Source organism: Podarcis pityusensis, assembly GCF_964106645.2.
Source record: "Podarcis pityusensis genome assembly, chromosome: 8".
NCBI lineage: Eukaryota > Metazoa > Chordata > Lepidosauria > Squamata > Lacertidae > Podarcis > Podarcis pityusensis.
In genome coordinates, this window is record NC_138033.1 from 87,968,213 (window position 1) to 87,980,427 (window position 12,215).

The following is a 12,215-nucleotide window of genomic DNA, read 5'->3' on the forward strand; positions in this document are numbered from 1 at the left end:
TTGGCCCAGTTCTCTAATCTGTCAAGGTCGTTTTGAAGTGTGATCCTGTCCTCTGGGGTGTTAGCCACCCCTCCCAGTTTGGTGTCATCTGCAAATTTGATCAGGATGCCCTTGAGTCCATCATCCAAGTCGCTGATAAAGATGTTGAATAAGACCGGGCCCAAGACAGAACCCTGTGGGATGGGTGGCATCAGAGAGAACGGAAAGCAAGAGGAGGACGCTGTAAAGTTCTGTCACTTCCCAAACTAGCATGGCAACAAAAAAGGACAAAAAAGTTTGGCATTGCCTGGAGGGAACAGAATGAGGCAATAAACCAGCCTCTACAGGGGATGGGGGTAGGCCAAGGTTTTGAAAACGGTATAGGTGCAATTTACTCAGAACAAAAGGCAAAATTAATTGTGAATAATGTAGTGACAGAAGAGTTCAAGATTGAGAAAGGGACACGACAAGGTTGCCCAATTTCTCCACTGCTTTTTATATCGGTCCTTGAGGTTTTGCTAAACATGATAAGAAAGGATCAAGAGATCAAAGGTATACAAGTGGGAGTTAAACAGTATAAATTGAAAGCATTTGCTGATGATCTAGTATTGACTCTACAGGAACCAGAATTGAGTACAAAGAGGGTATTGGAATTGATTCAAGAATTTGGGCAAGTAGCAGGTTTTAAGGTGAACAAGATGAAAACTAAGGTCTTAGAGAAAAACTTAACTGTAAATGAGAGAGAGAAATTTCAGGAAGAGACAGGATTAACATTGGTTAAGAAAGTGAAATATCTAGGGGTTAATATGACTGCTAAAAATGTAAATTTATTTAAGGATAATTATGAAAAATGTTGGATTGAAGTGAAAAAAGACTTAGAAATATGGTCAAATTTGAAGTTATCATTATTAGGCCGAATTGCAGTGATAAAAATGAATGTGCTGCCAAGGATGTTGCTCTTGTTTCAAACATTACAAATTTTGGATAAGATGGATTGTTTTAAGAAGTGGCAGAAAGATATTTCCAGATTTGTCTGGCAGGGCAAGAAGCCTCGAATAAAATTTAAGATATTAACTGATGCTAAAGAAAGAGGTGGATTTGCCCTGCCCTGCCAGACCTAAAACTCTATTATGAATCAGCTGCTTTTTGTTGGCTGAGAGAATGGCTGCTACTTGAAGACACTGATGTGTTGGACCTAGAAGGTTTTAACAACATATTTGGTTGGCATGCATATCTGTGGTATGATAAGGTAAAAGCACATAAAGCGTTTAAAAATCATATTGTTAGAAAAGCATTGTTTAATGTATGGATAAGATATAAAGATTTGTTAGAAAAGAAAACCCCAAGATGGTTGTCACCAATGGAAGCGAAAGCACAGAAAAAACTCAATATGGAGGCCAAATGGCCGAAATATTGGGAAATTCTGGAACAAGAGGGAGACAGACTAAAATTGCAGAGCTTTGAAAAACTGAAAAATAAAGTGCGAGATTGGCTCCATTATTATCAAATAATGGAGGCATATAATTTGGACAAAAAAGTTGGTTTCCAGGTGGAAAAATCAAAATTGGAAACAGAACTGTTAGATTCCAAAATCAAGAATTTGTCAAAAATGTATAACTTGCTGTTGAAATGGAACACCCAGGATGAAACGGTGAAATCAGCTATGATTAAATGGGCACAAGCAAAACAAGATTTTAGTTGGATAACTCTTGCAAACGTTAAGCAAGTCTGTAAGTGCTGCTACTAGATCTTTGTGGGAAGGAGGAAGGTGACTGAGTTTCTGCAAACGGTTGTAAAACTAAGGCAGGGCTTGGGCCAAAAGGAGGAAGAGAACTTCTCTTTCTCTCTCTCACACACCCACACACCCCACAACCCCAACCATTCACAAACACAGGACCTACACCGAATTTGTACCGGAGAAAAGCAAACAAACCTCCTATTCCCTTCAGTGGGATATTGCACAAATGTCCCAGGCACACACATTCCCGGCACAGGGCCCCAATCCAGATCTGAACCACAGTTGGCAGGCCAAGGACTGAAATGCACCCCCCACCCTCCTCCCAGGATCCTGATTTCCTTGCAGAGAAGGAAGGAAGAAAAAGCCCTCCCTGCACCACCAGCGCAGAAGCAGAGGAGGCTGGGCTGGGGCTGGAGGGGGATCCTGCCAAGGCTGCCTTGGAGGGGCCTGCTGGCTTGCGCTTCCCCGTCTCTGACCTTGGTCACCTGTGCGGAGCATGACCAAGACAAAGGGACAGGCTTTGGGCTCCAGCCAATGCAAGGATAACAACACTGGGCTGGGGCACAGATTCTGATCATGTGGAAGCGTCACTACTAAGAGGGGAAGCTTCCCGACCAAGAGGCTCTGGTCTGGCGCCATGAGCGACAGCATCTTTCCCTCCCTGTTTGTGTCTCTTCTTTCCCTCAGCGGCTGACAACTGCATGAAAGCATAATCTCAGGTACGTATAACCTCACTGGCTCCGGCTGCTCCTTCCCCACCTGGAATTCCTAATCTTTGTTTGCGGCACCGAAGTTAATTGCCGTGGAGGAGAAGAAGAGGACGAGGAGGATGTAGCAAACAGGAGATTAAGACTCCCTCATCTCTGGTGCTGCCTTAGATGTTTCTTTCTGTTTGAAGTGTTCCTCTTCCCCCACCCCAGCCCTGGAAGCTCAGAGGGAAGCGGGGAAGAGTTTGCATGTGGAGCAGCAGCCAGAGAACAGATGAGAAGCTCGCTAAAGTAAGCAAATTCCCTAGGAGAGAAGCACAGAATATCTAAAGCAGTATCAGACATCCTTCTGTGGCTGCCCACACAGGCAATGAAAGGCTGCTCCCCATCCCCGGCGCACACGAGATGCTAATCTTCCCTGCCTCCCCTTCAACAGAGAGTTGCTGCCGAATCTCATCAAAAGCAAATCTTTTAGAAATGAGTTTAAATGGTTTCTGCTCCTGCAAAACAGCCGAGGAATTGAAAGGCAGCCGAGAGTTTTGTAAAGGCAAAGTTTCTATTAGCCAGAGTGAGGGGTGTGGCCTCGGAAGAGGGGGCGGGGTTGAGGAAGGGCGGGGCTAGGCATGGGGAGAAAGGCGGCACAGTTCAAATTTTAATATGCACTTTAAAAAACAATATGCTGAAGCACAGCTGTCCTAAAAACTGGCACTTTGAAAATAACCTACAAAATGCATTACGAAAAATGCTTGCCAATGATGCGCATCTCAGGCAAACTTGCACACAAAAACATGAACATTAGGAAAGAGCTGCACTAAAGTGCTGACAAATTCCAAGAGGGCTTTATGAAACAAAATCACTAGTACATAAATGTGGAGAACCAAACTTAAGACTGCCAAAATGAGAGGGTGAGAGAAACCAAAACTGACAGTCACCTATCCCTAGCCATCCTCTAGCTGGCCCTGAGGAGGCTCCAGGACCAGATGGAGAGACCTGGAGGGGCACATTTGGCCGCAGGTCTTGAGGTTCCCCACCCCTGCTGCCTCAGGCAGAGTGAGGCCTCTCCCCCTGTGTGCTAGTGGAAGGCAGAGAGGCCACGGCAGCCCCCCCCCAACTATGCCCACTGAGCTGCCTGGCTTCTCCCCTTTACTGCAAGGCAGAGCTGTGGGGGCCTCAGCCCTCTCTGCACCCGCTAAGCAAGGTTCAGCCAGGGGCAAAACTAGGCTTTATTTCACCCGGGTCAAAGACCCAGTTTGGCACCCCCACCCCCACGTGCATTTGCGTCCACACACCCACAGGCTGGGAGCCTCAAGGGCACCCCTCTGGAGGCTTCCCCCGGGCCGAAAAGCCTGGCTAGCCCTCCGGAAGCTAAGGCTCTGGATTCAGCTGCCCAGTCTGTTCCGGGGAGCGGCTGTGAGTGTGGGCAGGGAGAGACATCTTGTCCTTCACCTCAAGCAGCAAAATGTCTTGAGCCAGCCCTGGGTGGGTGGCTGGGTTTGCATGCAGAAGGTCCACAGCATTTCCAGGTAGGACTGAGAAAGACTCTCCATGTGAAATCCTGGAGAGCTGCTACCAGTCAGTGTAGGCAGTACTGAGCTAGATGGGGCAATTGCTCTGACTCCGATTAAGCCAACTGTCTGTGTTCCTAAAGGTCTCTCACACAGGCCGGGAGCTGGGGTTGGTTGTGGCTCCCTGCTGAGCACGTGCCCCGGAGGAAACCCGAGTTCACTGCTGTGTAATGTGTGAAATGGACCTTAGACCCAGTACAGGCAGGAATGGAATAAAACAAAAGGCTCAAGTTGCCTGCAGCAGTTTGGAACTTCTTCCCCAGCCATCCCCAACCTAGTGCCCTTCAGACTACACCTCTCATTTCCAGACAAGTACAGCTTCATCTTACAAACTGCCCCCTCACACAACCCCACACTGACCGGCTGAGGCAATCTGAGGAGCGCTGATTTCCCAGAGAGTTTGGAAGGCACCTGGTGAGACGACTGGGCTCCAAGACATCAGCTGCAAAAGAAGAAGGGGACACACCATCACTCGGAGTAATCAGCTGCCTAAAAGGTCCCCATTTAAAAACATAAATACATTATGCCATTAAAAAAATAATCATATAAAACATTAACATACAGTGCTGGCCTATCAGTCACAGCCACAGGAAGCAACAGAAAAAAACACCAAGTGAAGCACTCTAAAAGGCTTATGTAAGTGCTGGCAAATATTATCACTTGATGGCTGCAACCCCAAGTGACGACATGCAAGTGTGGAGGAGCTACCTCTACCTAAACACCGTAGGCAGCATTTCCTTACCACCAGATCTATCACCTCACACAGGTGGAGCCAGGCTACCCTCGGCTGCACTTCACCCCAGTGGAAGACGCTGGAAGCCAGAGACAGCAGGATGTGCCAGAAGGAGTGGAATTATGCATTGCACAGAACCAGAGGGCAGGGATGGGGAATCAGGTTGGTGATGCTTCCCTCGTGTGGAAACCTCCTTGAATCCACACAACCAGCACTTTGTAGGGGAAAGTTTTAGCGCCGCCTCTCTCCACACGTGCTAGCTCACTACAGAAGGAGGCACTTCTTCACACAGTTGGACTATAGAATTGGCTGCCACAAGATGAAAAGGCAATGAAAACAATGAATGAGATTCAAGGAGGATTAGAGAATTTGATGGAGGATAAGACTATGGAAGGCTGCTAGCCATGATTGCTATGTTTTGCGTCTGCTGCGGAAGGCAGGGGTAGGCCTCTGAATACCAGTTGCTGGAAACCACGGTGGGGAGAGTCCTGCACTTCAATAGGGAGAAAGCCGCACTTGCAGAGCTCAGGCGATGCTGGATTTTGGCATCAACGTCGGCCCTTGAGGAAAGAGAACTGCCCAGGTAGGAGAAGTGATCAACATTTTCCAACTTTACACCAGTTGGATTTGTGACGCTGCAGAGGGGTTGTTTTGTGCTTGTTGGTGCAGCATTTTGGTGTTTTGGATGTTGAGCAACAGGCCAAGCTTTTTGTAAACTTCTGCAAATATATTTAGGGTGGCTTGAAGGTCATCCTCTGAGTGTGCGCACACTACATTGCCATCAGCATACTGAAGCTCCTCTGGGCACCTCGGTGAAGGAATCTGGTCACTGGCGGGGGCCATCGCAGCAGTCCTGTGGGGCGCCCTCCCCAGTCGGCTGGCAGCGAGTGCTACTAGTCCCTTACCAAGGGGGCAGGTGATGCGGGGAGCCAATGCAGCTCCTTTCCCAGGGTGCAAGGGAGCCTTGGCACATCTCAGTTTCAGCACCCAACACCTCCAAGTCGGGGTGCCTGAAAGTGATCACTGCCGGTTAGTGTTGGTAGTACTGGGCTATATGGGCCGATGTTCTGAAGTGTTGTAAAGAAGCTTTCTCTGTTCAGTATTCATGTCTGGAATTCCTGTGCTCTTGTGCAGCTCCTCTTGGTTCTAGCAGTGCTTGACCTGGAGCAGCTCCTGCCTCCTGGTGGTAACAGACCTGCCAACCTTGACAAGACCCAAGACCCACCACGTGGCAGAGCTCTGCCTGGAGACTGGAGCCTGCCCAGAAGTTGGCTGTCCCTGCTGGCGGCTATCAGCATCCCACTCTTCCCACAGCTCCTAATAAGATTTTCCTCTCCCAACTCTTCTTTTATCTACCTCCTGATCTCTGTTCTGCCAGGGTCAAACCAGCCGCTAAGCTTGGACTGGGCAACCTCAGAACTCCTTTTCATGTCCCTCTCAGTCTCCCTCTTTCATCCTCTCGCACTCAGTTTCGCACTGCTGTGGTGGAGCACATCTGGCCAGGCTCATTAGACTGCACTTAACTGCATTTGTCACAGGCCTGCTGTTTGACTGCCAGTGCAGCTCCAACCCTGTAATTTAGTACCTCGATGCCTCTTTCTGTGTGGCTTAAACAATTAGGCGACTCCATTCTTAGGCTTGGAGGAGGGGGAGCCAGAGGGATGCAGCAGTTGGAGAAGGGTGTGTGCCTGCATAGCCGCGTATGGGGAGGCGGGGAGCTTGGAGCAGCAGCAGGACCAAAGGCCCTCCAAATCCCCCTCTTGTCCTGGGCAGCTGGGTAGGCCTGCAGCATGAATCCCGTTGGGATGGCAGTGAAAGACTCTCCCTGCAGTGTTGTATGGAAGAAGGGAAGGTGAGAGAGAGCCAAAGACGGTGAAGTGGAGGTGGGAAAGCAAATGAGAAAGAGACAAGGAGGAAGGGAAAGGAAATGCTGGCAGAGTGGGAGGGCGGGGCGGGGGGGGGATGCAATTCAACTCAGTTCTCCGTTGCAGGCAAACTGATGAAATCCACACTTTCTGAAACAATATGTGAATTGTAAGACAGCCTTCCTTTGAAATTGACACATTTCTAAAATTTGTCATGCAGTTCTCCAGCCAAGTAATGTGTACAAAAATGCATATAAAATGTCTAAATCAGTGGAAATACCATATAAAAATCCATTAAGTTATGGAGAAACTGCTTGCAAAAATATGCATATTTATCAACATTGCAGAAAAACATACATATTAGGGGAAATTTAAATGTGTTTTTTTTTTAATGGAAATTGCTGTGGGAATGTGGAGAAATGAATTTAAGATTGGGGAAAATGAGGAAATCTGATAGATTTGTTCATCCCTCCATGACAGACAGGGAAACAGAGCCAGAACAGAGATCTAGGAAGCTATACTCAAAAATGCCATGTCCTGTAACATGGTGGCTTGTGAAAAGCTTATGGAGTACAACAAGGTACTCAAAACCCAGGGACAACAACCACACGATAATTGTCGCTGTCAGGAATGGGACAGGGGAGAAAAGTATTGGAGTTTCTAATGCTCACTTGTGTTGTAGGAAAACCTGAAAACATTGGGGGGCTAAAGGTGAAGACTGCACTACAAGCAATGCTCAGTTGTCCCAGACGTTTTCTGGTTTGCCCTTGGATCCCAGAAAAGGGATGAGGGACTCCTTCACTCCATGTATCATTCAGCTATTTTCTGCTCTAAGTTGGTCCAACAGACCCATATTGCTTCCAAATCTCAGTTGCAGAATTTGGGGGTTCTGGTAGTAGAATTTGAGTTGGCTGCACAGGTAATTTTGGATCCTCTTTAACTTGGTGTATGTGCTGGCAGAGCAAAGGAGATCAGAAAAGCACCATGAAGAGGACAATGGGCGGCCAATCCACACAGGGCACTTCCAGTTCCAGTTCCCTATGAACTCAGTGCTGCTCATCTCAGGCATGGGATTTTTTCACAACATCCACACAGCCTCCTCCTCATCAAAATGCCATTCCACATTCCATATCCCCTCCCAGTCCTCTCTCAATCTGGATGTACTGTTTCCATGGGGCTGAGTAACTGGATTTCCCCTGGAAATGGTAAATCTGCTTTAAATGGGAAAATACTATGGGAATGGCATACTGAGGAGGCTAATGCCATGTTGATGGTGTGCAAAACTTGCATGTGTCAGCAGCACTGAGCCCACATGAAACTCTGCTGTGTGGAAATGCCCACAGCAGACTCAAGTCATAACAGCTTTTCCTAGACGTCAGGGTCTAAGTTAGGAGGGCTGTTTGTCTGAATGGATAGAACTCTCTGCAGCAGAACTCAACCAAGGCAAGGAGAAGGGTTTCATACAACCTTCCTCCTGACATGCTAACTTTCTGTGCAACGACAGGCTTGTTGCTTTTTCTGTTACCAAGCTAAAACATGACCCAGCTTATCTCATCTTCCAAGGGAATGCACTTTTTGGTATTCTTTCTTCACCTATGAGGGCTAGACACTTGTGGGTTTGGAAAAACAAACAAATGCACCATTGTCGTCATGATGTTCTCAAGAGTGCCATCAAGGGAGAAAAAGCAGGGGTGTGTGAAGATGGACGTGTTTGAAAACAAGGAGTATGAAGGCAGAGCTGCAAGCCTCATCCCTTTTTCTGAGCCAAGAACCTGTTAACAGTTCCCTACTCAGCAAGGTCTTTTCGTTGTTCTTGCAAGAAGCCAGAACATAGGAACTTTCACCACAACAAGACACGGGATTTCCAGAAACTGAGGTCAACCTGGCATGAGGTGGGTGCCTTTGCTGTAATAACAGCCTGTGAGGTAGTTGGAGTGAGGCATCTTAATACCTGATGCAGAAAATCCAAAATGGCCCACCACTCACTTCCCACGCCTGAACACAGGCTCAGTCCAGGCATGAGCCTCACTGAAATGAGACAGAGCTGTGGAAGAAGTGTCCTTGGGCAGTTCCTGTCAGTGAGGCTCATTCAGGAAACCACCCCGTGATCTTCAGATATAGGGCGGTATACAAATTTAATAAATTATGATGATAATGATGAGGAGGAGGATGTACCAGTATGTTGACTCAAAAACCTTAAAAGGTACAAACAAGTATTGAAAGGGGCTTCACATATAACTACCCCAATACCATAATGCATGGAGGCTCCCCTGAAGAGACTGAAAGACCATAATCCCATTGAAGCTTTGGTATGCAGAGTGTGGTTTGTGAATTAGTCTACAGGGTACACTTTACCTTTTGCAATCACTCATAGATAGATATGGTTGAGAAGAATAAGAAAATTGTTTATTATAGGAAGTAAATAACCTGCATAGAAAAGTTTCTTGTTTAACCCAGAAAACTGAAAGGCAACCATGCTTGCTCCTTTGTTCTCAGAGGAAAGATCCAGGGTGATCTCTCATCCTGAGGTCTGGGAGAGAAGAGTGAGGAGGTGGAAGTTGCCAACAGGATGCTTAACGCAGCACTGTGTCACCTTGCAAGGAAATCAGAATGAATGCTGGGTAAACTGGCCGATGTCATCTAACCACTCCCAAATGCTGTGCAAACAATCCAGAGTGACAGCTCAGTAAACTGGACCTCTGGAAGTGACCAGTGTCTGAACACAGAATACTCCACCATCACCACACAGGCCAAGGGGAAGCAACTGTCACACTGGGGCCACATTCAGTCAGGGTGCTGCCCATTAGCTACAGTAAGGCAAATGAACCTGTACACAAGCTTTCTATCCAGCTTTCTATCCATGCTCTCTATCCAGCAGGGAATCTAACACATACCTACCAAATTTGTCTGATGAAAATAGGGACATCCTATTTTTTAACAACAACAACGCACCCTGTCCATCTGACTGGGTTGCACCAGCCACTCTGGGTAGCTTCCAACATATATACAGTAAAAACATAATAAAACATTAAACATTAAAAAACTTCCCCATGCAGGGCTGCCTTCAGATGTTTTCTAAAGGTTGTATAGTTACTTATCTCCTTGGCTCAAGGGTCACATAACTCCATACCCGTCAACCTTTCTCCAAGTGAAATAGGGACATCCTTATGGAAAAGCGGAACATTCAGGGAACAATTCAGAAACTGGGATGGCTTCTGTAAATTTGGGACTGTCCTTGGAAAATCAGGACACAGGGAGGGTCTGGTCTGCAAACCATGGAATGACTGGCTTATCATGATGTCTGAACCAGTACGGTGGTTTGTTTCTCCCAACCAATCTCAAGCACTGGAGGCAACACTAAGCCTGTCACTTCGTGATTTGTTTCCCTGCGAGGAGCTCTCAGTGTGAGTGCCCTTTCACGCAGCTTGCGCACAAATTAATTTGCCCAAGCTGAGTTAACGGTCAGCGTTATGTGTGAACATGGCTCAGGTCAGACTGTCCCTGGTCGACGCTACTGACCTACCGCATGCCCCGAGGGAGCCCCCCAGGAGTGTGCCATGGGGATAGCCCCACACTTCTTATTCATCTCCAGTAGTCAGACCCACAGGGTTTGTATTCAGAACTCGAGTCCAAACTTTTGTTCCTGCAGTTAGACAAATCTCACATGCCAAGTCTGGGGGAAGACTCTGCCTCAGGATGGGGCTCAGCAGCTGCCAGTCAGAGTATACAGCACTGGGCTAGTCAATGGCTGCTAACCTTTGGGGGCCAATGGGCACAGTTGCAGACCGGAGAAACTTGTAGTGGACACACCAAACACATGGCAACCTTGCGTACTCCTTTCCAGCCTAATTTTAGCAGGGGAAGCAGAACCTACAGGCAGCAGGGAAGGCTTGGGGGGAGCACGTGCACCCATGGGTGCCACAACAGCAACCCTAAGGCTAGATGGATGAATAGTCAGACTCAGTGTAAGCAGCTCCAAATCTTCCTCAGGGTATTTCACTGGCAGCAGTGTAGTATACAGAGTAAAAAATTGACACTGGACTTAGACTATGCCAGGGGTCAGAAAACCTTTTCAGCAGGGGGCCGATCCAATGTCCCTCAGACCTTGTTGGGGGCTGGACTATATTTTTGGGGGGGAAACAAAAAACGAATTCCTATGCCCCACAAATAACCCAGAGATGCATTTGAAATAAAAGCACACATTTTACTCATGTAAAAACACACCGATTCCCAGACCGTCCGCGGGCCGGATTTAGAAAGCAATTGGGCTGGATCCGGCCCCCGGGCCTTAGTTTGCCTACCCAAGGACTATACCTATTAAGCAGCAGGGGCCACTTTTTCCTGGGCTGACAGTTGCTTACAGGCTCTTAGGTTCTGAGGACAGGGGCTACAGGGGGGTTACACACAGCCGTTCCCTGTAGACTCAGCGCTGCTCATGCCTTTGGGGGGTTCTTTTGTTGTGTGTGTGTGTGTGTGTTGCAACATCCAGACATCGTCATCCTCATCAAAATGCCACCCCAGGTGAGAGCACACCAAACCTAAGGGGGAAAGGTTGCCATAGGCAAGAAGAGAAATGATTTATGCACAGGCCAGAGGTCTTTTGCTCATGTCCCAAGTGTGGTTTAATGGGAAAGAGAGAAGGAGAGAAAGGGGGGAGCAGTTTTGAATTTGCCCATCCAAAATCACCACCTGGAAAGCAGACTGAGCAGGCACAATGGCCACTGCATGGAGACTTGGATTGCATTGCTACTTAAATTACAGTAATTATTTCAAAATTTGACTTACAACTTTAAATGAGCATATGTAAAATTTATGCAAATATGTTTCCCTTTTTGTCCTCTCTTTTGAAGATGTGTTTCCTTTGGGGGGAGCAATCCCAACTCGGCCATGAGGCTGACAGGGTGGCCTTGCGCCAGTCACCATCTCTCAGCCCACAACCTCGCAGGGTTGTTGTGAGAAGGAAATGGGGAGGGCGAGAACCATGTGCGCCACCTGGAGCTCCGGGGGGGGGGGGGGGGGGACAGGCTCACTTTGGGCCAGTTCATGCAACAGGCAAAGATGGCACTGGCTGCCACTCATAGTAATGCCAGCACCGAGCTCAAGCGTCCCTGACTCTCTCCATCTATCTGCCGGAGAAGCGAAAAGCTTTGCGCTCTGTGGTTCACCTCTTGAGTCATTAAGGTATAATAGTCTCAATGCATGGAACAGCAGGGGTGAATTTTCTGCCTGGAGTTGTGTAGGAGAAACAAGATCATTGTTGCAGCCCCTTCTGGATTAAGATGCATGAACCCACAGCAACCACATAAATTACACCTACACTATGAACTTAAAATGCTCCCTGCCCACCAAACATCGTGCAGGAATTATTACTTACAGCAGCGGCCAGCAGCATGTGAGAGAAAATGCATCAGAAGAATGTCCCAGAGGTGATTCAAACACCGAGGAAGGGCGTGTGGCAGAGTCCTCCCAGGCTTGCGTTGCACCACCTCTGCCTTAAAATGGGGGGGGGTATTTGTTGAAAAACAGCCCCCTCTCCTGCATCAAAGTTCCCTTACACATGTTAAGCATCCATTTTTCCTTAAGTACATACTTTTACACGTGTGGACAAGTTCTTGGATACAGAAGGAC

At 47.7% G+C, this 12,215-nt stretch overlaps 1 protein-coding gene across 5 annotated transcripts in view; it reads right to left on the bottom strand.

The window, feature by feature from the left end:
• FAM178B (family with sequence similarity 178 member B) overlaps window positions 1-12,215 on the bottom strand; it is a 177,356-nt gene that overhangs the window by 111,860 nt on the left and 53,281 nt on the right. For all 5 annotated transcript variants that reach the window (XR_013989823.1, XM_081018155.1, XM_081018152.1 and 2 more), the window contains one exon: window positions 4,350-4,431. Coding sequence is in view for 4 of the 5 variants with exons in the window: in XM_081018155.1 (XP_080874281.1) it covers window positions 4,350-4,431 (82 nt within the window). In the remaining variant the exon portion in view is untranslated. The remainder of the gene's footprint in view (window positions 1-4,349; window positions 4,432-12,215) is intronic.